At 39.1% G+C, this 21001-nt stretch overlaps 3 protein-coding genes across 9 annotated transcripts in view; all 3 read left to right on the forward strand.

The window, feature by feature from the left end:
- The window catches only part of shc1 (SHC (Src homology 2 domain containing) transforming protein 1), a 37312-nt gene extending 33698 nt beyond the window's left edge, over positions 1 to 3614 (forward strand). For all 5 annotated transcript variants that reach the window (XM_041794022.1, XM_041794024.1, XM_041794025.1 and 2 more), the window contains one exon: positions 878 to 3614. In XM_041794022.1, coding sequence (XP_041649956.1) covers positions 878 to 1006 — 129 coding nt within the window. In that variant the 3' untranslated portion in view covers positions 1007 to 3614. The remainder of the gene's footprint in view (positions 1 to 877) is intronic.
- A 137-nt stretch (positions 3615 to 3751) lies between these two features.
- On the forward strand, positions 3752 to 4857 carry LOC121513975 (lens epithelial protein). The gene has a single exon (XM_041794026.1). The coding sequence runs from the start codon at positions 4146 to 4148 to the stop codon at positions 4338 to 4340; it is 195 nt and encodes a 64-aa protein (XP_041649960.1). The 5' UTR covers positions 3752 to 4145; the 3' UTR covers positions 4341 to 4857.
- Positions 4858 to 5309: 452 nt separating this feature from the next.
- Positions 5310 to 20950, forward strand: pbxip1b (pre-B-cell leukemia homeobox interacting protein 1b). 3 transcript variants are annotated; one of them, XM_041793593.1, is made up of 11 exons: positions 5310 to 5415; positions 7367 to 7443; positions 7795 to 7870; positions 10211 to 10278; positions 13520 to 13931; positions 14881 to 15123; positions 15284 to 15307; positions 17221 to 17273; positions 17634 to 17747; positions 17885 to 18119; positions 18289 to 20950. In XM_041793593.1, the coding sequence occupies exons 2-11, from the start codon at positions 7393 to 7395 to the stop codon at positions 19716 to 19718; spliced, it is 2706 nt and encodes a 901-aa protein (XP_041649527.1). In that variant the 5' UTR covers positions 5310 to 5415; positions 7367 to 7392; the 3' UTR covers positions 19719 to 20950. The 3 variants fall into 3 exon arrangements, with proteins under 3 accessions (XP_041649527.1, XP_041649529.1, XP_041649528.1); XM_041793595.1 differs by having other exon boundaries at positions 17885 to 17975; XM_041793594.1 differs by lacking the exon at positions 15284 to 15307.
- The last annotated feature ends 51 nt before the right edge of the window (positions 20951 to 21001 follow it).

Genomic DNA, 21001 nt, shown 5'->3' on the forward strand with positions numbered 1-21001 from the left:
TTAAAATAGGTTTAAAAAGTTTGATACTTTGACACTCCACAGTACCGCATGCTATGAAATAGGACAGCCCTCTGTATTTTTACATTCCATAACACTGAAAATTACCAACGCTTATGGTAAAAACAGATCTTTGGTTATAAAAAATAAAATCAATGCAGTTAGAAAAGGCCTAACAATCAGGGAAATAAATCAAGATGAATGAAAAGTTCAAAAAGTCCAAAGAAGCAGCAGCGATTTAACAACTGTAAAATCAAAGAAAAAAATATTAAACAAAGCTTTTAGATTACCCCTGTAAAACACCCGGAGAGCCATCCGTCCACCAGTGTAATGTCCAGAAGCAGTGTGTTTCAATGTTTAAGGGCATGAAAACAAAAAGCTCTCTCCCTGATGCTTGTGTGGGACACATGAGTTCCATTTAAAAGAAGGAGTTACATTAATCAAAACCAGTGGTTCTCAACTGATCTAGCCTCAGGACTCACCACCACCACCACCACCTCCCAAATGAGAAATCATGATCCAAAATCCTGAATATTTAAAAAAAAACATGTGTTTTTAACAAAGAATATTCAAGTTTGTACCATAAATTGAACAAAACATTACTGAAGGAAGAGACAGGACAAGTGTGACATGATAAAACCTTAAACTGACATGCATGAATACATTGTATTTTTATTTAGTTTCCAATGACAAGGTGTAGCTACATTCTGGTTGTTTTCTTGATATTTTTAGAAATTATCACCTTTAAATAAGAAAACCAGCTTTGTTTCCCCTAGAAAAGGAGTTAAATGTTTCTTGAGAAAACCACCAAGTATACTAATTTTAATTTGATTTTAAAATTTGATCTAAAATCATATCTGTTCTGTGTTTTGTCCTCTAGGTCCGCACTAAAGACCATCGGTTTGAAAGCGTGAGTCACCTGATCAGCTACCACATGGACAACAGACTCCCCATCGTGTCAGCTGGTAGCGAAGTGTGTCTGCAGCAGCCAGTAGAGCGCAGGGCTTGACATTACACACACCAACAAAATACTCCTCCAAATATACACACAATCCTGCAGCCATTCAACACGAACACGCCTTTATATGCTCAATTACACATGGCAACACTACACTGTTCACGGACAAGAATACAAATGCACACGTCATTGCAAAAGAAGCCAAAAAAGAAAAAAAAAACTACCAGATTCTCTGCAAAATCACTCTCATGCTGCTGTTGCTAAATATTTCTGTCCTTTCTGAAACTGAACTGAAACTGTGACCTGCAGTCCTCCGCTCCAACACCTATCAGGCTTCACAACGGAGAGGCACTGCTGCATTTTCTCAACAGCCTACTGTGAACCAGGGAGGAGCCCTTTTGCTCAATTCAGAACAGGGCAGAAAAAAATGCAAATTTTTTTTTTAAAGAAAAAAATTCCTGCGAAAAAGTAAAAAGAGAACATTTTACTAATATGAGGAAACATGTACAAAAAAATATGGGACTGAAAGTGAAAAAAGGAGTATAAATGGGACATTGAATGAGATTTTAGTGCTTTTGAGCATGTGTTCTTTCATTCAGGGGAATGATTTTTTTCTCTTGAGACTGTTGCTGGAGCATATCAGGCAAAAGAAAAAAAAACAGAAGTGGATCCTTATTGGAGAGACTGATCCAGGCTCAAACATAAACACTCCCTTCAAACCTGACTGTAATAATCCTGCCTGATGAATATGCATTAAAAGAAGAAGTTTGCTTCCATTTGAACCAGGAGGGCCATCTTATCCCCCAACCACTCCCCTTTTAAGGACCTATGAACCGACCCCTGGAGCGACACCTGCTGATGAGGAAAGCCTGTATGCAAACCTGAGGACTGCTATGCCAATGATCATTTTATATGTTCTGCTTTTGTTGTCTGTTATCTTTGGACTCATTATTCATCGGATATTCTGAGTTTGGGATAATCTAAGCAGCTGTATGCCCTTAATCCCTCTGTGAACACAGATACACCTTTACAACACACGGTCTGCACCACCTGTCATGCCAAAGAACACAAACTTGGTCACAAACAGAGAAAGCCATGACTATTACTAAGTGATCTGTTTTGTGTGCTAACAGCATCGGGAGCATATTTAGAGAGAATGAGTTTTAAAATGGGACTGTTTTAGGGGGGAATATGTCATCCAAAAGGAGTTTTTAAAGCAGATAGTGATGATTTTGCCTACAAACACTACCTAGTACATATTCTAATATCTACTTCTTAGTATGAGTTTGCATTGACAATCTATGGGTTCTATCTTTACTGAGTTGTCTGAAAGTAAAGGATTAGTAATAGAGTGCCCTTTAAATGGTGGCCACTGAAGAATGTTGAACAGTCAAAGCATTGAAGTTACATCTGGAAAAAACAATGCAAATGATGTCTTAGTAACTGGTTATGTAATGTTTGTGTATGGCTTTAATTTTTAATCACGTGGGGGGATAATGTCCTTTTTTAAAAAGTATGATCAAACAGAATGGGTCAGGGCTAATTGAACATAAGGACATAAATGTTTTGCTTATGATGAAATGCTAAGCCAAATGTTGCTCCTCAGAGTGCTGTTTTCACAAAGTTTTTGAGGATCTATGGAGGAGAAGCTCACACTGTAGTTTATTCTCCTCCCTCAGTTCATGATGTTGTTTTTTTAACATCTTTTTTAATCGTGCCTTGTTTCTTCAATGCAGTCACGTCACTTCAATGCAGTCACCTTATGTACTTAATTCAAATGTAGTAGACTACAGGAGAACCTTACACAAGCCTCTCAGTTACAACAAAGACTCTGCAAAAATGACACTCCAACAACCACAAACAGATCCAGTGATGGCAATCTTCTCTGATGCACATTATTTGCAGTCAGCTTTTAGTCACAGATACTTGATGTCACCATTGGGAGGGGGTATTTCTCTACCATCTGTAAATAACATGGACCTCCAACTGGTCAGATTAGTGTTGGATCATTGTTTTCATAATTGTGTATTTAATGATAAGCAACACAGAGCCAGACAGTGCAGCACTGAAGTAGCTCTTCTTAAAGGAAAAAAAAGATCAAGGCCAAACTCTTTAAACATGAGAAGGGATCATTTAAGCTAACTATCAACTAGTGCTAAGACCCTGAAGTGGGCTCATATGTAATCTAACATGCACTCACACATGCTTGAGTGACAGCTGGGTCATTCAGACATACACACTTACACTCCTGCCTGTTCAGGTGTTAGTAGGTCAGAGAAAGGAAAACTAGAGCTTTAAGCTCTGCTATTACTGCATGTTCCTGTGTGTAAGTGTGTGTGTTCTGAAAGAGACCCACTCACCATCATTAGTGACTGGTCCTGATGTAATCATCGCTTATCACAGATGCCTTCCGTTGCATGAAAATCCTTTCTCTCGTTTGTTGTCGGTGGTGGTGGTGATGTGTTGTTGATGCTGTTGTACTTTTAATTTGTGTTTTTGAAAAGCCAAAGGTTACTTTTGAATAGCGTGCACAGATATTGATTTTTACTTTGTATATGTTTCTGTTTTAATACTGTTTTTGTTTGTTTTTAGGGAAACATGTTGGTTTACACCTGTATCTGAAAATATAGATTGCATATATAAATACATATATCATTCATCTGTCTTTGTGAGTTTGGCTTTTGTTATGCTAAATTTGAGGGGTATTTGGTTTTCTTTTTGAAGAGCTGTTTCAAGCACAGCAAAAAAAAGGTATGAGTAGGAAATTAAACAAAGCACACAAAGCTGGAAGGTATGATCCCCTGTCATGTACTGTCCTAAACAAAGAGTGGGATGTAACAGAGGGGGTGTACTGGAGCTACTGGAACTCTCTTGTTTGTGAAGAGATGAACCTGTGACAGTAGGGGGCTGATTCAGGGATTATTAGAGCCTGTAGGGGGGGATTGTACTGTACAACAGAGGGAAACACCGCACCACAAAGGTAAACAAGGCCCTTAATCAATCAGCACGTTTGAAAGCAGCGGAACAGTCGAGAAAAAGCAGGATGTTAGAGAGGTTATAAGTAGAGGATCTAACTGTGCCAGAACTCAGCTTTTTCACAGGCCCAGTCAGACCTCACCTCCTGCTTCTCCTCGGTGACTGCTCTTGTTTTCTGCCCCAGTCTGATCGTTTGATTTTCTTCTCTGGAGCCATGCATCCCCAGCGTCCTCTTCCCCAGGCCATGCCCTCTTCCTCTCTGGGACAGCACCTGCGGGACATGGCCATGGGTCTGGGACGAGGAAAGAACTTCCTGGGGGGAAACTTTGCCTATGGTTTCATCCAGTCGGTTAAGGAGTGCCTCTATTTCCTCCTGTGCTGCTGGTGCATTAAGGAGATCCTGGATTGACTGACTTAGAGAGACTAGATCAAGTGGTCAAGCATCGATTTCTTTCCCTTTTTTCCTCCATTTACTTCTTGAGTTTTATTTTAGCCAGCTTTGATTTCATCAGGAACTGAGTGTTTGATCAGCACTGCTGCCAAAGCTCTAGGAGGTATGTCTTTTATCATATGACAGCAAATTACCAGTTGAGCACAGAAAGTTTAATACCATTTATAGAATGAAATTCATGGAGTTAACTGGGTTATTGATGTCAGAATAGGCTTGTTAATTATTTTCATGTTTTAGTGTTTTGAAATATGCTTTTTGTTTCTGTTTTTCAGTGTTTAAAGGATTCTCCTCTTGGGTTCCTGTCAAAAAACATAAACACACGGACACATATTCAGATGTGACTTATTCTGATTGTAAGAATGGATCTGTGTTTCCTGTATTCATCCTCGGATTACAAGGAATGGAACCCCTGATGAACATTGTACAAAAACTGGTCTGCAATAAATAAAGGACGAAATGTATAGAAAAAAAATAACTTTTATGTCTGCAGTTTTGTTCATTTTGTTGGCATTTATCTTATAGTTATGTACTGTGTACCGCTAAAGGATTACTCTGATTTTTGTGCTTTTAAAGAGACAGAAGGCCTGCAGCCTATTTATTCAAATTTACCTAGTTTATAATGAATGTGCTGAACAGTAGTTTAGGATGCATTAACTGGGATATTGAGACCAGAATATCAACTTGGAATAAACAAAACTACGAGGACTACAAATATATATGTAATGGACTGGAGGCGTGTAAAAAACACATAACGTATGTGAGATGTATGTTTTACATACGCGCCATCACCTGGGTCTGTCAATCACCATGGACTCTTTCCCAGTGAAAAAAGTGACGCCTTACTGCCATTGGTCAAGCTGAGAAGCAAGGGGCGGGATCGTGGCAAACACTGCCTTTGAGTGGACGACAGACACGTCAATCATGCAAGTTCAGGAGGCACGTTCTAAGTACCGAAGTTGGATGGCGAAATTCATAAGTGTTTCTGCTTAATCTGCGACAGGCTTTGGCTTCTGAAGTAAAGCGACGGACCACGGTAAGCGTGACCTACATTTATTCCCTGACATATTTTTATTCAAAGCCTTAACGTCCCTTTTATGCTTTTGTTTGTTCTTCCATTGCGGCACTGGTCGGTTTCACTCTTTTTTCCTGGTTGTTCGGTTGACGGTTAAAAGTTTTCAATTGATGGCTAATGCTAACAATTAACCTGTCAACATTTTAGAGATCAACCTCCCTCTATTTGATTTAATGGCGTCTTAAAAGAGGTGTCCTATTTCTAAGTCTAACTCGATATTATTTATGTTATATTTCTTTGCTCTCACGACATTTCCTGTCGCAGGCTTCTCACTCCCCTAAATTACAGGGTTTGTTTTTGTAACGTTTGACGATAATTTCCCTGCTTTCTTTGGGAATTGCTGAAAACAAGCTGGTTGTGGTGCCTTCGCTGACAGCCTACAATGCAGCTCCATGGCCCTTCTGTGCTTTTTTCTCTTGACCTTTTTTGGTCATTTCTCTTGCTGGGACTAAGCTAATAATATTAAGCCCATGTATGTTGTTATATCTTTTGTTTTAAGCCTAAAAAAATCAAATGTGACTTGTATTGCCTTGTACAATTTTAGGTGACACAAAAGCAAAACTAAAAGCATTGCCTGTACACAGATGCATAGATAAGCTGATATCAGGTAATGTCAGAAATGATAAAACTAAGATCAAGCTTTACAGGTTCAGATGGTACTTAGAAAGACCAGAGAGTATAAGACCAGAGGTGAATTATTTTTGCTCCTATAAAAGCATCAGCTTTGTGCTGCATTTTAAATAATCCTTTGAACACTGTCCTTTGAATGCTTTGCTTCCTGTGTTTTGTTCCCTGTGGCTATCTTCTGCATGCTCCTTCTCTCTGTCTCTAGTCAATCTCATGGCAGCTATATTTAGCTGGTATCTATTTAAGCCATTCCACTATATGCTCCACAATGCTCCCAGGGCCTGAGGCTAGATTCAGTAGACCTCTCTCGGGAGGCACTCGATTAGGAGACCTAAATTGCGAAGCTGGAAGAGAATTGAATTTGGGGAGTGAAGTGTGTCATTACCCAGACGGTGTGGTGTTAACTTAAGTTGTTAGTTTTTTCTGCAGCCACTGAAGTGAGACAGTCCAAACATAAAATAGGCGCATCTCTGTTCTGTGATGACTTGCTGTTCAAAAGAAAAGACCTTGTGTGTTTCTGAGAGCAGGTTGTCAAATTAGAATCTGTGATGCTTTTTAATTTTTGTGCAAGGTAAATGACCACATGCAGATAAAGTACACTGTTTATCTACTGAGAAACTTTTCATTTTTACTTACATAGTTGAAAAGTGGTATTTTTAGACATATATTAAAAGAGCAGTAGCTTTAGACAGCCCATTCTGCTGTCTGTATCTTGAGAATGGTACTGGCCCTAGTTACCCGTGTCTCTGCCAAAACATTTTCCGGGCTAGGCAAAAGCCAGGGTGACCAAAAGCCCCACAGCACACACAAACTACTAATGAAGAATTGAATGGTCCAGTGGACCTGGACTTCCTGCACACACAGTGAAGTGTCAGCAACAAGTTACAGTAGGTCCTTTTATTGGCATAATGGGTGAGGCTGAATGGCTACTGCATGTATTCAAATAGTGTGCATGTGTAAACAGAGGATGTAAATTTATCTTAGCTGCAGCACTCTGTCACTGTTAATGTGGACTAGTGGTGGTTCTTTCAACAATCCTCCTACAAACTTGTTGGCTGTCACTTTATTTTGTGTTTTCTTCCTCTAAATAACAAACCAGGTCCTTCTTTTCCCTCTCCACCATTATTGAATTTAACCTTTAACCTTATCAAAAAACAGCCACCCCCAGTATGAAGGCAGTGAATATGAAAATACACAGGAGTAAAGGATGTGAACCTGTTTAATTTATTCTTGTTTACTTCTACTGATCTTTTTGTCTGCTTCATATGTTTCTCTTGTATTGCAGGAGACAGGCAAAGCCTCTAGGGGGCCATGTCTGGTGGCAGCAGTACCAATAACAGCTGGACCATCCTCACTCCTGAGGTAGCACCTTTCTGTGAAGAGCATGGGGATGCGTGAAGTCATTATGCATGGCCTCACTGAAAATGAGTTATTTCTAAACGGAAAAATCTTAGTCCCCATTAATTTTATTTAGGTCATCTCGATGTAAGAAGTAGGGTGCTGTAATAAGACTTTGTCTCTTTTTTATTTTATGTTTCAACTAGTGTTCCAATCCAAAATATCAACTTTCTTAAAAAGCGCCAGCCTGAAGACTAGATTTAAACGTCCATGCACATAAACTCTTTGGCATTTTACGTTAATGAAGCCAGTGATGGTCAGTCACATATCTACATACAGTCACATATCACAATTATGTTTGTCTGCTTTTTGCAGGAGACTGTCACTGAAACCTTGAAGCCTTTGGCAGAGGGAACAGAGCACCATGAAGAAACTAGTTCAGCTGCAGCAGGTGACTGTCACAATGCATGAGACAATTCTGCAATTCTTTTAAGTTGCAGGAAAATACACATTCTAGAGATACGTGATATAGTCTGCAGAATTTAGCTCAGAAAGTAGTGCTGTCAGTTGATAAAAAGTAATCTAATTAATCACAGGCTTAATCAATCACGTGTCAATAAATTGAGAAAAATTGCATTGCTGGTAGATTTAAAGATAACTGAAGCAAAACAATCAGAGAGGAAATGCTTTTGAATGGCATCTAAACTTTGTGTTAGCTTTTGAAACACTAAGAGTGGAGGCTGAGGGCAGATCACCCATTTACAAGTCAATCTAGGATGGTTTTAATCTGTAAAATATGGATTTTATCCAAAAAATTAAGAGCACAGATTTTTTTACGTGTTCCAGTCAAAGTCATAAACTGGCTGGCTGGTTATGTGATTGCATCATAGTGCAATTCATCAGCATTCATTTTAATCACAATTTCACCCTTGTGAAATTATTTGAAATTAAATAGAACTTTTAGAAAGTTAATTTTTAATATTAAAAGATACATTTTCATCAGTGTTTATAACCATAATAATGGCTGGAAATATCAGCCTATATCAACAATAAATCGAGTAGGTTTGTGGAGTTTAAGTGGGACCAACAGACATAGTACATCAGCTAAACTCTTTTGCTTTGTTTTGTTTCTTAAAATTAAATTTGAACGTGTGATCTGAGGATGGAAGCTTTAGGTTTGATCTATATTTAAATATATGAATTATTATATTGGTATCGGTCAAAATGAAGTAGTATCTGCATGTCATATACACCACTTTCCACATTATTAAGCAAATGACATTTTTCTTTTATTTTCCTAAATATTAATGCAAATGACAGTCAGAGTATTTTTCAAGTCATCAGCCGTTAGAGCATAATTCAAATGTTTTCGAACAAACTTCATAATGATAACCATTATTTTTTTAAAATAAAAACTTCAAAATGCACTGTTCCATATTAATAAGCACGACAGAGTTTTAAAAGATTTTATAGGTGGTAAAGAACTAAAAATGCTCATTTTTTGAATTTACAGCATTAGGAAGTCATATTTACTGAAATCAAAAGCTATTTCAATCAAAAACATCTTAACAGGCCAAGTTACATGTTAACATAGGAGCCCTTCTTTGATATCACCTTCACAATTCTTGCATCCATTGAACATGTGAGGTTTTGGAGAGTTTCTGCTTGAATTTCTTTGCAGGATGTCAGAATATCCTCCCAGAGCTGCTGTTTTGATGTGAACTGCCTCCCACCCTCATAGATCTTTAGCTTAAGGATGCACCAAAGGTTCTCAACAGGGTCGAGGTCAGGGGAGCATGGGGGCCACACCATGAGTTTCTCACCTTTTATGCCCATAGCAGCCAATGACACAGAGGGATTCTTTGCAGCATGAGATGGTGCATTGTCATGCATGAAGAAAATATGCTACAGAGGGCACTGCTGTGGATTGGATCGGCCGGCCAAATAGTAGGTTTATGCACGACTGCAAGCCTCTGGAGGATCCTACACCTTGAGGCTGGTGGGACGCCAGAGGCACCAGCAGCTTCAAATACCTGTTTGCTGCTTTGTGATGGCATTTTAGCATCGTAATCTGATGGATTTGTCTGTCAGAAACCTTCCTCATTATGCCTTTATCTGCATGAACCTGTCTGTGTTCTGAATCAGCCACAGACTCCTTCACAGGATGATGATCACGATTAATTTTTTCATTCCTTGTCCAAGGCATTACACTATTTGACACTTTTCAGCAGCAGTGAGATCCTTTTTCTTTCCTGTATTGCTTGAAACCTGTGGCCTACTTAATAATGTGGAACATGTGGAAAAGTGCATTTTGAGGTTTTTATTTTTTTTAATAATGGTTGTCATTATGAAGTTTGTTCGAAAACATTTGAATTATGCTCTAACGGCTGATGACTTGAAAAATACTCTGACTGTCATTTGCATTAATATTTAGAAAAATAAAAGAAAAATGTAATTTGCTTAATAATGTGGAAAGCAGTGTATTGGCAAAAAGGCAATGTTGTGTACCCTAATACATTTCAATCACACAAACTTGTTCCAAGTCCAGTGAATGAATTATGAATTATTTCTAGGTTTAATATTTTCACTTGTCTTTGCACATTTGCCTTCATAACTTAGGGCCCTCTTAGCTAATCAAGTGAATCACCATCAAGAGTGAAAAAATATTCTATTTTCATTTGATTTTATCACCTCTGATGATACACACCCTCAGTATTATAAGTGAAGTTCTTTTAATGCTGTTGCCCTGAAAGTTTCCAGTTTTGCCTTCTGTTTGTGTTTGATGAGTCAGGTTCAGGGGACAAAGAACTTGCAAATGGGGAAGAGTCAGCAGAGGGACCCCCTGTGGTGGGCCATCTGGTAAGTCATCAATACCAAACATTATCCATCCTGTAAAACATGCAACACTGCTTGTTTTTATTTTTTACTTTGAGTTGTTACCTTTTTCTGTCGTGCAAATTGTTAATACCAGACCCAACATAATTATTTGACCCTTATCAGCCATTGGCTTATTAGTCAAATAATCAGCCTTTAGATTTGTTATTCGTATGGGGAAAACCCCTCCCCTTCCCCTTCCCTTAGCTATTTTCAGGCTGGTTTCTTGAAGGAGAAATAATGCTCTACAAAAAATTGCTGTTTAAAGAACTGAATAATCTTGGAATGTCCTGATATCATTTAAAAGACTAGAAAAGCACTCAGAGAGCGCAGACCTCCGCCAATAGCCCTATCTCCCAATAGTACAGAATCCTTCAAAAAATTCCTGGATCCAGACGGTTATCCGGATCACTCCCAAAATCTAATCAGTTCTTCCTTGTGCCATTTCTGACATTTCCTGAAAATTTCATCAAAATCCGTCCATAACTTTATGAGTTATGTTGCTAACAAATAAACTAACTAACTAACTAAGCAACAAACTAACAAACCCTGCCAATCAAACTTCTTTGGCGGAGGTAATAATATTCTGTTTCTTTGATCAGTCAGTATCAGGTTTCATATGAGCTGTGTAAAGGTCCTTTACAATGCTTGTATAAAGTCGTAATCAGAATGCAGCTAATTGTATTAAACATGATTATAAAGCATGTATGCACAATTAGTGCATACACGTTTTATAATCATGATTAAGTGTATGCTTTATTGTCCCTTTCAACACATTTTAGTTAAGCTACTGCACTCCTTACTGTGATGTAAAATAAGTTCCCCACTCCCCATCAATGCCCCATTTCACTTTGGAAAAACAAAGAAGTCATCTGCACCTTGTGTTTTTAAACATTTACCTTTTTACTCTTATTTCCCTTATTTCCTTTTCAATCCAGTACTAGTTCCTTTTTTGTGGCTAAGTTTGTTGAAATCTTTTATCTATAAAAGCAGTTCTGTATCCAAAGGGAAGTCAATTACCCTTAGTTTAAGACAAAATGACACAAAAACAGTTTTGATTGCAAAATAGTGGAATTCAAGGGTGCAATAACAATGATGAAATAAAGATTAAAATTTGTATCTTTTGACAGGTCTAGTATCAGTAAACTTTTATTTTTTGGATTTAGACTGTGGCTGTAGGCAATTTTTTTCTATGCAAATGGGGGTTGATTCACTGTTAATGCACAAAATTGAGAAAATTGTGAGATTTGACCAAAAACTTAGCTTAGTTAGCTTGCCTGACCCTGTACCCTTCTTACTGGATCCTAACTTACCTTTACCCCTGTTTCTGGTCTTTGTACCGACCAGGATGACGGACTTCTAAGTGAGGTTTAACTTCAGTAAATAAAAGGGATGGTATTTAAGTTCTCACATTACTCTGAAGGGCCAAAATGTCAAAACTTTTGCATCTGAGGCCTTGTTTACACAACGACATTTTGCTTCGTTTTCCGTTTTCATTTCCAAGAAGTTCCACAATCTCCGTCTACATGAGAACACAGGAAACACAAAAACGCTGTAGTAAGGTGATTTACTGCACAATAAAACTGTCTCTACAACAAGGATAATACTGCTAATTCACAGTTTTTCATGTGTCTTTGATAATATATAAAATTTTTTATCATACATGGGCACAGGGGCATAGCCCAGAATTTTGGGCCCCCAGAAAGAATATTACACAGGGCCCCCCTTTAACCAATGTGTGAGCAATATTTTTAATTTGGTTAAATTAAATTTACTGGCTTGATTTAGCAGTGCTGGACTATACAATTTGGACATTTTTAAGGGAGGAGCAGCCCCCCCCCCCCAGTATTTCATTTCACTCTATTTGGCACAAATTTCAGTCTGCTGACCAATTCATGTAGTTGTTTGTGATTCAATAATGACACTAATTACTAAGAAAAAATAAATAAAAACATACTTTTCATTACAGATTTCCCGTGGGCCCCTCCCTACTGGGGGCGTGGGTAATCAGTACTGTTGTTTCCCCCCTGTGCTACGCCCATGCATGGGTGCCTGAGAGTAATTCATCACTAAACTCCTCCTCCTCATCACCATCGTAGCATGGCAGCAAAATTTTACGACACATGTAAACACAAAAATGCATTGCAAGACCAGTCTTATTATAACGAGGATATCAGCTCAGACTGTTTGATTTTCCAGGGACAATTTTTTCTCCTAAAGCCTTTGATTTCTCATGGATTTTCTTAGAAAGTGCAGCGCTTCCTGCTTTTAGCGCAGCAAAAGAATGATAGCCTTTTCAGAACAATATTTCTTTTTCCCCTTTTTCAATTTTATCTGCTTCTTAGAAGTGATTAACTATCTTTTTAACCTTAACACACAAGTTTCAATCCTGTCTCCTCCATCAGCTGTGCATTAATATGCAGCCGGTGGAGGAGGGGACAGGGGAGTCTATGGGCTGAAGTTAGTTATTAAAACTTAGAGAAAAAAGATAAAGTCTAAGTCATTTTTGAGAAGCAGATATATAGATAAATAGAAACAACATTCTGCAAAAAAAATGGAAAATTGATTATTCTCAGTGGATATCTTCGTTATAACAAGACTGATCAAGCAAAGCATTTTTTGTGTTAATATGAGCCGTGAAATTTCTCTGCTGCCCTACAGTGGTGATGACAGTGATTATCATGATGATCAATAAAAAAAGGTAAAAGTCATTTCAAAAATTAATAGCACGACTTTATCTAAAGACAGTGGCCTTGATAGCCCTCCAAACGAAAATAATTTGTCCCCTTTTCTAAATCCGGCTGTCTGTGACTTGACAAGCTGAATCACAGGTAACTACATCAGACGGCTCGGAATGAGTGGCCACAGCTGGTTCAGAGTGCTGCGACACTCGCGCTTGACAGCTGACTGCAGCCATAGTGCGCATGTGCATTTTCAGAAAGTTTCGTTTTCCCTGTTTACATGGAGACGGGGGCATTTTGAAAAACTTCCACTCTGGAGCCCGTTTTCAAATTGTTCAAATTGTTTCCGTTTTCAAAATGCCATTCTCCTGTAAACGGACAGCCAAAACGCTACAAGAGTTTTGCGTTTTCACCTGAAAATGTTGTCGTGTAAACAGGGCCTGAGTTAGGCCTGAATTAAAACTAAACATGCTCTAAAGGAGCTTTAACATCTTTGACTGACAGTGCGATACCTTAAGGAATTAATTACCTGATTCTTTAACCAGGTACCAGAAGAAAAAACTGCAGAGCTGAGTAATGACACAAGCACAGAGCAACACGCCCCAGTGACAGCTGCTCTCATTGATTCCCCTGTTCCCACCTCTTTGGAAGTTTCCGGCAGCTTTGTCCCTGACAGTGATGCATTCAGCCAGTCAGAGGGCCTACCTGAGGGCTTGGCACAGACCAGCCCTGACCCCGATTCATTTTCTGACTCATACACACACATATCCCCCTCTCCGGAAGAGTCCCCTGCCTCTCTGCAGACTACAGAGACTCTGGGAGGAGGGGAGTTCACACAAGAGGAAGAGAGGCTAGAACAAGAAGGAACTGTGTATCCGCGAAATGGGGAGGAGCTACAGCCAGAGGAGGAGGAGTCAAACCTGTTTTCGAGGACGCCTGATATCGGGAAACAGGCAGGTATGAACCTCAAGACTTAAGTCTGTTACCCTAATATTCCAATAACCGCAGCATTGGTCTCTACCCGCTCCTTTATTTCATTAAACAGTGTGTACTGTTTGTGTTTAAGTGTACTTGGTGGACCAGCTGGTTATGGAATTATTCAGTATCTGGGCCAGGAGGTTGTCTGGAGAGGCTGTGGTTGGTATGAGGAGGGGAGCATGATGTGACAGAGAATTTTTTTTTAGTTGCATGACACCCTGCAGAAGTAAATTGGCTTCAGAGGGACTGGGACCAGTAAAGTTTTTTGCAGTGTGGTGTTTTTGGTCTGCCGCCCTTTATTCCTCACTACAGCATTAAAAAAATGAGCCTCCTTTTGCTCTATTGCATTTTTTTCATACCCTTTTTTGTTTACGAACTAGAGTTCAGTGTCATTGGGTTCATTTCGGAGCTCATTTATAGAACAATGAAGTGACAAAAAAGTTTGAAAAGTTGTTTGGAGGTCCCAGAAGTTACAAAACTGAGTGTTTGAAGAACTTAAGGGAACCATTTGTTCTGGACTGAAGCCTAATCATGCAGTTTATTGGGAAAATAAAGTGAATTGCAGTGGAGCAAATTAACCAGCTTGCCATGCAGAGCAGAGCGATTGATGATTCATGCAGTTTCTATAAAAATTTTCGTCTCTAAATGCAGCATCACACTAGTCATAGCATTAAAGCTGCTGTGCTATCTAACATCAGCTGTTTAAGTGCTAGAGCTTAGTTGTGCTCAATATTGTGCAAGTGCTTTGTTTTTGTCTAATAAACTTGTCCGAAGTGAAAGTAAATGTCCATTAGATACTTGAACATTAATTGAGCCATTGCTTTGCACATTGCTGTCTTGGGTAGATTAAAGCAGTAAATCAGAGTAATAGTCAAAATATATGTGCTTAAACAACAGCTTTCTGTACTGTTCTTTTCCACTGCTCCAGACTCTCCTGATGCAGAGGTGACTGAGGAGAGCATTGAGAGGACAGGAGAGCAGGGAGAGCCAGAGGTGAGGAGAAGGAGGTCTCTCTTAGCTGCTTTGGAGCGAATTGGACGAAGAGAGGAGGAAGAGGAAGCAGAGGAAGATTTTCAGCTGCCTCCACGCGAGGAAGACAGCGGGTTCTCACTGAACAAGTGCATTCTGGGTGCTGTGATTCTGCTGGGCCTCGGCACCATCTTTATCTCCGGTAGGCATCTCCAAATGAAATGATGAGTGAGCTTTTGTTTTAATGTTATTAAAGAAAGATGCTAAAAGGGCATTGAAGAAGATTAGAGAAAAGTCACTGGTAATAGCTAGCACTTAATTTACAGAAGAAGCTCTGACACTGAGGTGTATTGTACCTGCAGGTGTCTTCATGGACCTGGATGAGGGTATGATGTGCTTGTACATTTGTGTGCACGTGCTTTATTTTGCCCACACATTGCATGTGTTGAATGTGCATGCAGAAAAACAGTTTTGCATCTTGGCACTTTTTTAAAACACATTTTATGAGCAGTGCAAGCTTTCAAACATGGGTGAGCAAAGTAGAGATGGAGCACTTTAAATACTATTGAAATTAGAAATGGGCCAGTTCACTTTTTTTCAGTTGCAGTCTGATTCTAAGACACATGTACCGATACCCAAATCAAATCATTGTTGATATTTTCATTGTTGTTGAGCCTGAGTTGTTGTAAGGTTACACAAAGCTGTAATAAACTTGAAACATGATTTCTTAATCAAAAACAAAAAAATATTTTAAAATGCATAAAGTGTTATATTATTCCCAACAGGGCTGCACGGCGGTGCATGGATTAGAACTGTTGGCTCACAGCAAGAAGGTTCCTGGTTCACTACCCAGTCAGGGCCTTTCTTTGAGGAGTTGGCATGCTTGTTAGGTTAACTGGTGACTCTAAATTGGCCATAGATGTTGGTGAGCATGCCTAGTTGTTTGTCTCAGCCCTGTGTTTGACTGGTGACCAGTCCAGGGTTTACCCAGCCTCTCGCCCAAAACAGCTTGGATAGGCTCCAGTCCCCCTGCGACCCCCAACGGGATAAACGGTATAGGATGGATGGATTATTCCCAATAAATTTGAAACAGTTAGCAGCAACAAATGTAATGTTTTCAAAATATTTGAGTCAGCAGTGCACTGTAATGGCAGCAACAATTGTAGACAACCAATAGTAGCACAGGGCTACTACTGCAAACTGAATATTTAAAATAAAAGTTAATATGGAATAAAAAGTAAATATGTGGATATGTATATATACAAAAATATGATGAAATAAACCCTTTAAATAATTAAAAAAAACTCAATAATTCAATGTAACAGGATATATCTAGGCACTATTGCAGCAGAAAGCAACAAATGTTAAGTTTTCAAACTTAAAAATTGACACAAAAAAGCAAGGTGCTCCTGAATATACAACATTTCCTGATGTGTTCCTTCACAATAAAAGCACTAGAGGAAAACTAGAACTATGGGCTTAAACTTTGAAGGATATGTTGAAAGTACCAGATTTATCATTGATTTAAATTAAGTTTAGCACCATGTGTACAGTTAGCCTCACTGTTACTTTGTGTAGCAGCTTCTCAAACGTCATTTAACGCCACAGCCTGCTTTCTTTGAATCATCAAGGATTTAAAACAAGCAAGTCAAAAGTAAAAAGACCTTAAACAGTTGTTAAAGCCATTGTACTGCGGGTGTACACAGCTCATAATAAAGTCATAGGCAGACAAAGTAGACTCCTTCATGTTGGTATTTTTGCAGACAGAGAGGAGAGAACACACCTTTTACCTCATTACAGTGCTTCACATTAATCACACGCGGACACAAACAGGTGACGTTTGGGTTGTTATCTGACTGCTCTTTAGTGTATGGGTGAAATGATGATGAGTGGACTCAGACTGAGTTGTTCGATCTCCGATATAAAAATAGATATCAGACTTGTTACCAATATTGGATCGGATCTGACCCATCTCTAATTGAAACACAGCTTCTTTGCAGTTTTTCATTGAAAACCTTGTACCACATCATAAACACACTTTAGCTTGAACACTGGCCTGACTTTTGGTTTTCATTCATTTTCCCTGTTTGGTTGTTGGAATTTGTACAGTAACTCAAAGGATGAGGTAAAAGCTGGAAATAGAAATGACAAAAAATAAAGGTACAAAGATTTGAAAAAGCCTTTTTACCTTGTTTTATTGGTATATGCTGGTCATTGCAATGGAACATATTTGTTTTTCTCAGTTTTTTTGGGGACTTTCATTCACATTTACATAAAATTTTGTATCTTACATTTGCAGACAGTGAGTATGCTACAAGGGAGCTGAAAGATGCAGAGTTGCCTGGAAAACAGGTCAGTCTCACACCATTTTTGTAACATCCACTTTCTCCACACGTTCTCTTTCTGTTCTCTAGTCTAACTTGTAGTCATTATAATGCCATTTTATGCACCCATTTAACAGTGAATGAATGAATACCACCTCCTGAATATTCAGAGTGATTTGCTCAGCAGGAAACCACCCACATTGGCAGCATTACTGCTGTTGTCTGCCAACTGTGCCACTCTGGACTTTGGTTTTCTTGTTTTTTCCATCTCATTGTCATATTCTGTTCTCCGACTTCATTTCCACTATGTCTGTCTGCAAGTGATAAGTTTGTGAAGTCATCTAAAATCATGCCACTGTGTTGTACTGCATGTGCAATTTGTTGACAGGAGTGGTTTAATCCAGAGGTTCCACCATCCCCAGTAGATGCAGAAAGTACAGAGCTTCTAAATAAGTTAACTGAAGGAAACGAGCAGATTTCTGTGCTACAAGCCCAGCTTCAGGTGTGCATCCACTCTGTCTCTGTGTTCACTGTATACATCAAAACATATCAACATTAATGTGAGTCTATGCATAATCATGTCACTGGGTTTATAATATTCTCACTGGACCCTCTGCTCTGTCCTTTTTTTTTAAACAGGCACAGGAAGAAGAGCTAAAAGTAGCCAAGGGAGTGGTGGCGGAGGGAGCGAAGGAGCGTCTGCGGTGGGAGGAGGTGGAAAAGGAAAACAGTAGGTTGAAGAAAGAATTGGCATCTCTCCCTATCCTTCAGAAAGCGAACGAGAGGATGAAGAGAGAGCTGGAGTCTGTCGTGGCCCTTCAGAAAGAACTAGAAACACTGAGATCCACTGTGACTGAATTAAAACTCTCCCCAGGTACAAAGGGGCAGAGGGAGGAGGTAGGGAGGGTGCATGAAGGGTTAAGAATAAAAAAGGATCATAGTTATTGCGATAGAAAGGGAAAGCGTATTTCTTTCTTTTCCTCCTTTTTGTCTTGTTTAGAGGCTCACTTCTCCTGTGGTACTGAATTTGTTTGTCTTTACAGCAGCCAATGAAGCATCTATGTCGCCCCCCGGTGGACAGCCCGAGCACAGCACACAGGTCACAGATGGATCTACAGTGGGGCAGCATAAGAAACCATGGGATGATCAGTGGGAGAAAAAAGAAATTAAAAAGGAGGAATACTACATGAAAGAGAAAGAAAAATCTATAAGGAGGGAAGAAGCAAGAAAGGATGGAGGAGAATGGTCAAAAGAAAAACATGAACATGCAAAGACTGAAAAGGAGAAAGATAAGAAGAAGTGGCACAGCGATGAAACAAAACAACGGAAGGAGAAGGACTGGAAGAAAGACAAGGCCACCAGAGGTGATGAAGGGAAGTCATGGAAGGACAGGGAAGGGAAGAAAGAGTGGAAAGACAAGAATGGGAGAAAAGAGTGGAAGGAGGAGAAGGACTGGAAGAAAGGAAAGCATGAGAAAGTGAAAGAGGGTAAACAGTGGAGGGGTAAGGAGGAGAAGAAGGACTGGAAGGTAGGAAAAGACAATGGAGGGAAATATAAGAGTAGGGAGGAATGGAAAGGAGAGAAGGAATGGAAGAAAGGAAAGGAAGGTGGCAAAGAGAAGTGGGAGAAAAAAGATTGGAAAGAGAAAGGAGAGAAGAAAGAGTGGAAGAAAGATGGTGACTGGAAGAGTAGAAACAGCAAAGAATGGAAAGGAAAAGGTGAAAGGAAACAGTGGGAAGACAGCAGAATTCATGGGAAAGAATGGAAGGGGAAGGAAGAGAGGAAACAGTGGAAGGAGAGTGAGTGGAAAAGTAAAAATGGAAAAGATGTAAAGGACTGGAAAAAGAAGGATGAGAAGAAACTGTGGGAAATGGATGAAAAATTAAAGAGAGAGGAAAAAGATTTGAAAAAGGAAAGAAAGTACCAGAAACACAAGTTTAACAATAACCATGAAAAGGAGCACCTATGGGGTGACAGGAAGCCTCCTCACTCTCATCACCAACCTTCCCTGGAGCAGCCCGAGTACTGGCTTCAGCAAAGAGAGCGCCTGCAGCACAACCTGAAACCATCACAGCTATGTAACTCACTTGAGTCATGTGCCAACACAGAGGGGCTGCTCCCTGTCCCCTTTCCTGAGTTTGATGCCATCCTCCAAACTTATCTGGCCAAGGCTGAGGAGGCAGGAGTGGATGAATCAAAAAGAGAAGAGCTCAAAAAGTTGGTCTCCGAATTCTTCAAGGATGCAGTCTTCGTTCATGACCAGATGAGCTTTCAAGATTTCGTTGAGGATGTTGGGGATATTTTGGAAGATATGGTGGAAGGTGATGAGGAAAAAGAGGACAGTCTCATCGAGGATGAAATGGAGGAGTTTGAGAGGGAAGTCCTGAAAAAGTTTGCAGTACCAGGAGCTACAGAGAAGGAGGAGAGATCTAAGGGGGAGTGGAGGAAGGAGAGTGGACGAGGACATGGCTGATGGAGTGGCAGCATTAATGTATCTGTGAGAAGCAGATTATAGCAGTCATAGCGGATGAGAGTTTATTTAAAGGGAAACATTTTATATCGGACCACAAATGCTTACAAGTGCGCATTTATCATCCTATAGTTTTTTTCACTGGATCCTACTTTACCCACTCAGTCTGTTGTTTGAAATGTTCAACTTATAAACCGATTTCAATGTTTTGGGTTGTTTTGTATAAGACCTCTGCACATGCACATAATTTAGAGCTAAAAAACAGACAAAATGCTTTTTTACATCAGATTTTTGAGACTGACTCATCTAATAAAAAGAGGCCACAGATGGTAGTGAAGCATAAAGTATGCTTTTCCTTTCCTTCGGCTGCTTTTTGTCTAAAGTTTAATCCATAGAAAACTCTTTAAAGCCCATATCCAGCTTGTATTTTAAAATTGTGACTAAGCACATCCTTTGGTCAACAGCCATTTCTTAATGTAGAGCTACTTTTCTCTTTGCACAGAGGATATTTGACCTGTTAGATGGAGTTGAATGTAAATTTGCCTGGGCTCCCATCTACAAATAGATACTGTACAGTCTTATTCATACACTGTACCTCTTTTTCAGCAAACAGCACTGAGCACTGGTAAAAATTGTTTTATTCACTGTGCAGCCTGCAGCTACAGAATCCATCTTTTTGTTTATTAATTACTTTAGACTGACCCTCAATGTCAGATTTTACCTTAGTCTTTAACGGTTTTGATAAAGGGTGGAGTGAACTGCTGAAAAAACTTAGTGAAAGCAAAAATATAGAAGTCTGCATTGATTATATTTTAAATGTTTGTACATATTGCATTTTAAGTGTTGGAGAATTATACTGGACTGCATTTGATTTAACTTATTTTATAGAGATGGTACATTGATTTAAATTGTTGGCTCATAAAGTATGTTGAGCATGTATGTTTCTTTCAAAAAACAGGACTCATGCTGTGCACTAAAATGTCTTTAACTATAATTTTGTGATGAATGTAGTTTTTGTTTTTTGTTAATTAGGTTGTCATGACACTGTTTACATGCTTTTAAAGAGTCACTTATTCAAAGCCCCACAGCCACATGGAGACTGTTTTTTTTTTTTTGTTTTTTTTTTTTTTTTTAGGTAGGTGATCCAGAACCATATACTGTAGGATGTACTGGTATCATAGTTTTACATTGTATGATTATGATGTTCATATTTGCATCTCTTACTGTCATAAGGGCAAAACAATAAATTTGGTTTAACCATCTGATAGAATCCCTGTGATTTGTCT

This window comes from Cheilinus undulatus, linkage group 8, assembly GCF_018320785.1.
Source record: "Cheilinus undulatus linkage group 8, ASM1832078v1, whole genome shotgun sequence".
Classification (NCBI taxonomy): domain Eukaryota; kingdom Metazoa; phylum Chordata; class Actinopteri; order Labriformes; family Labridae; genus Cheilinus; species Cheilinus undulatus.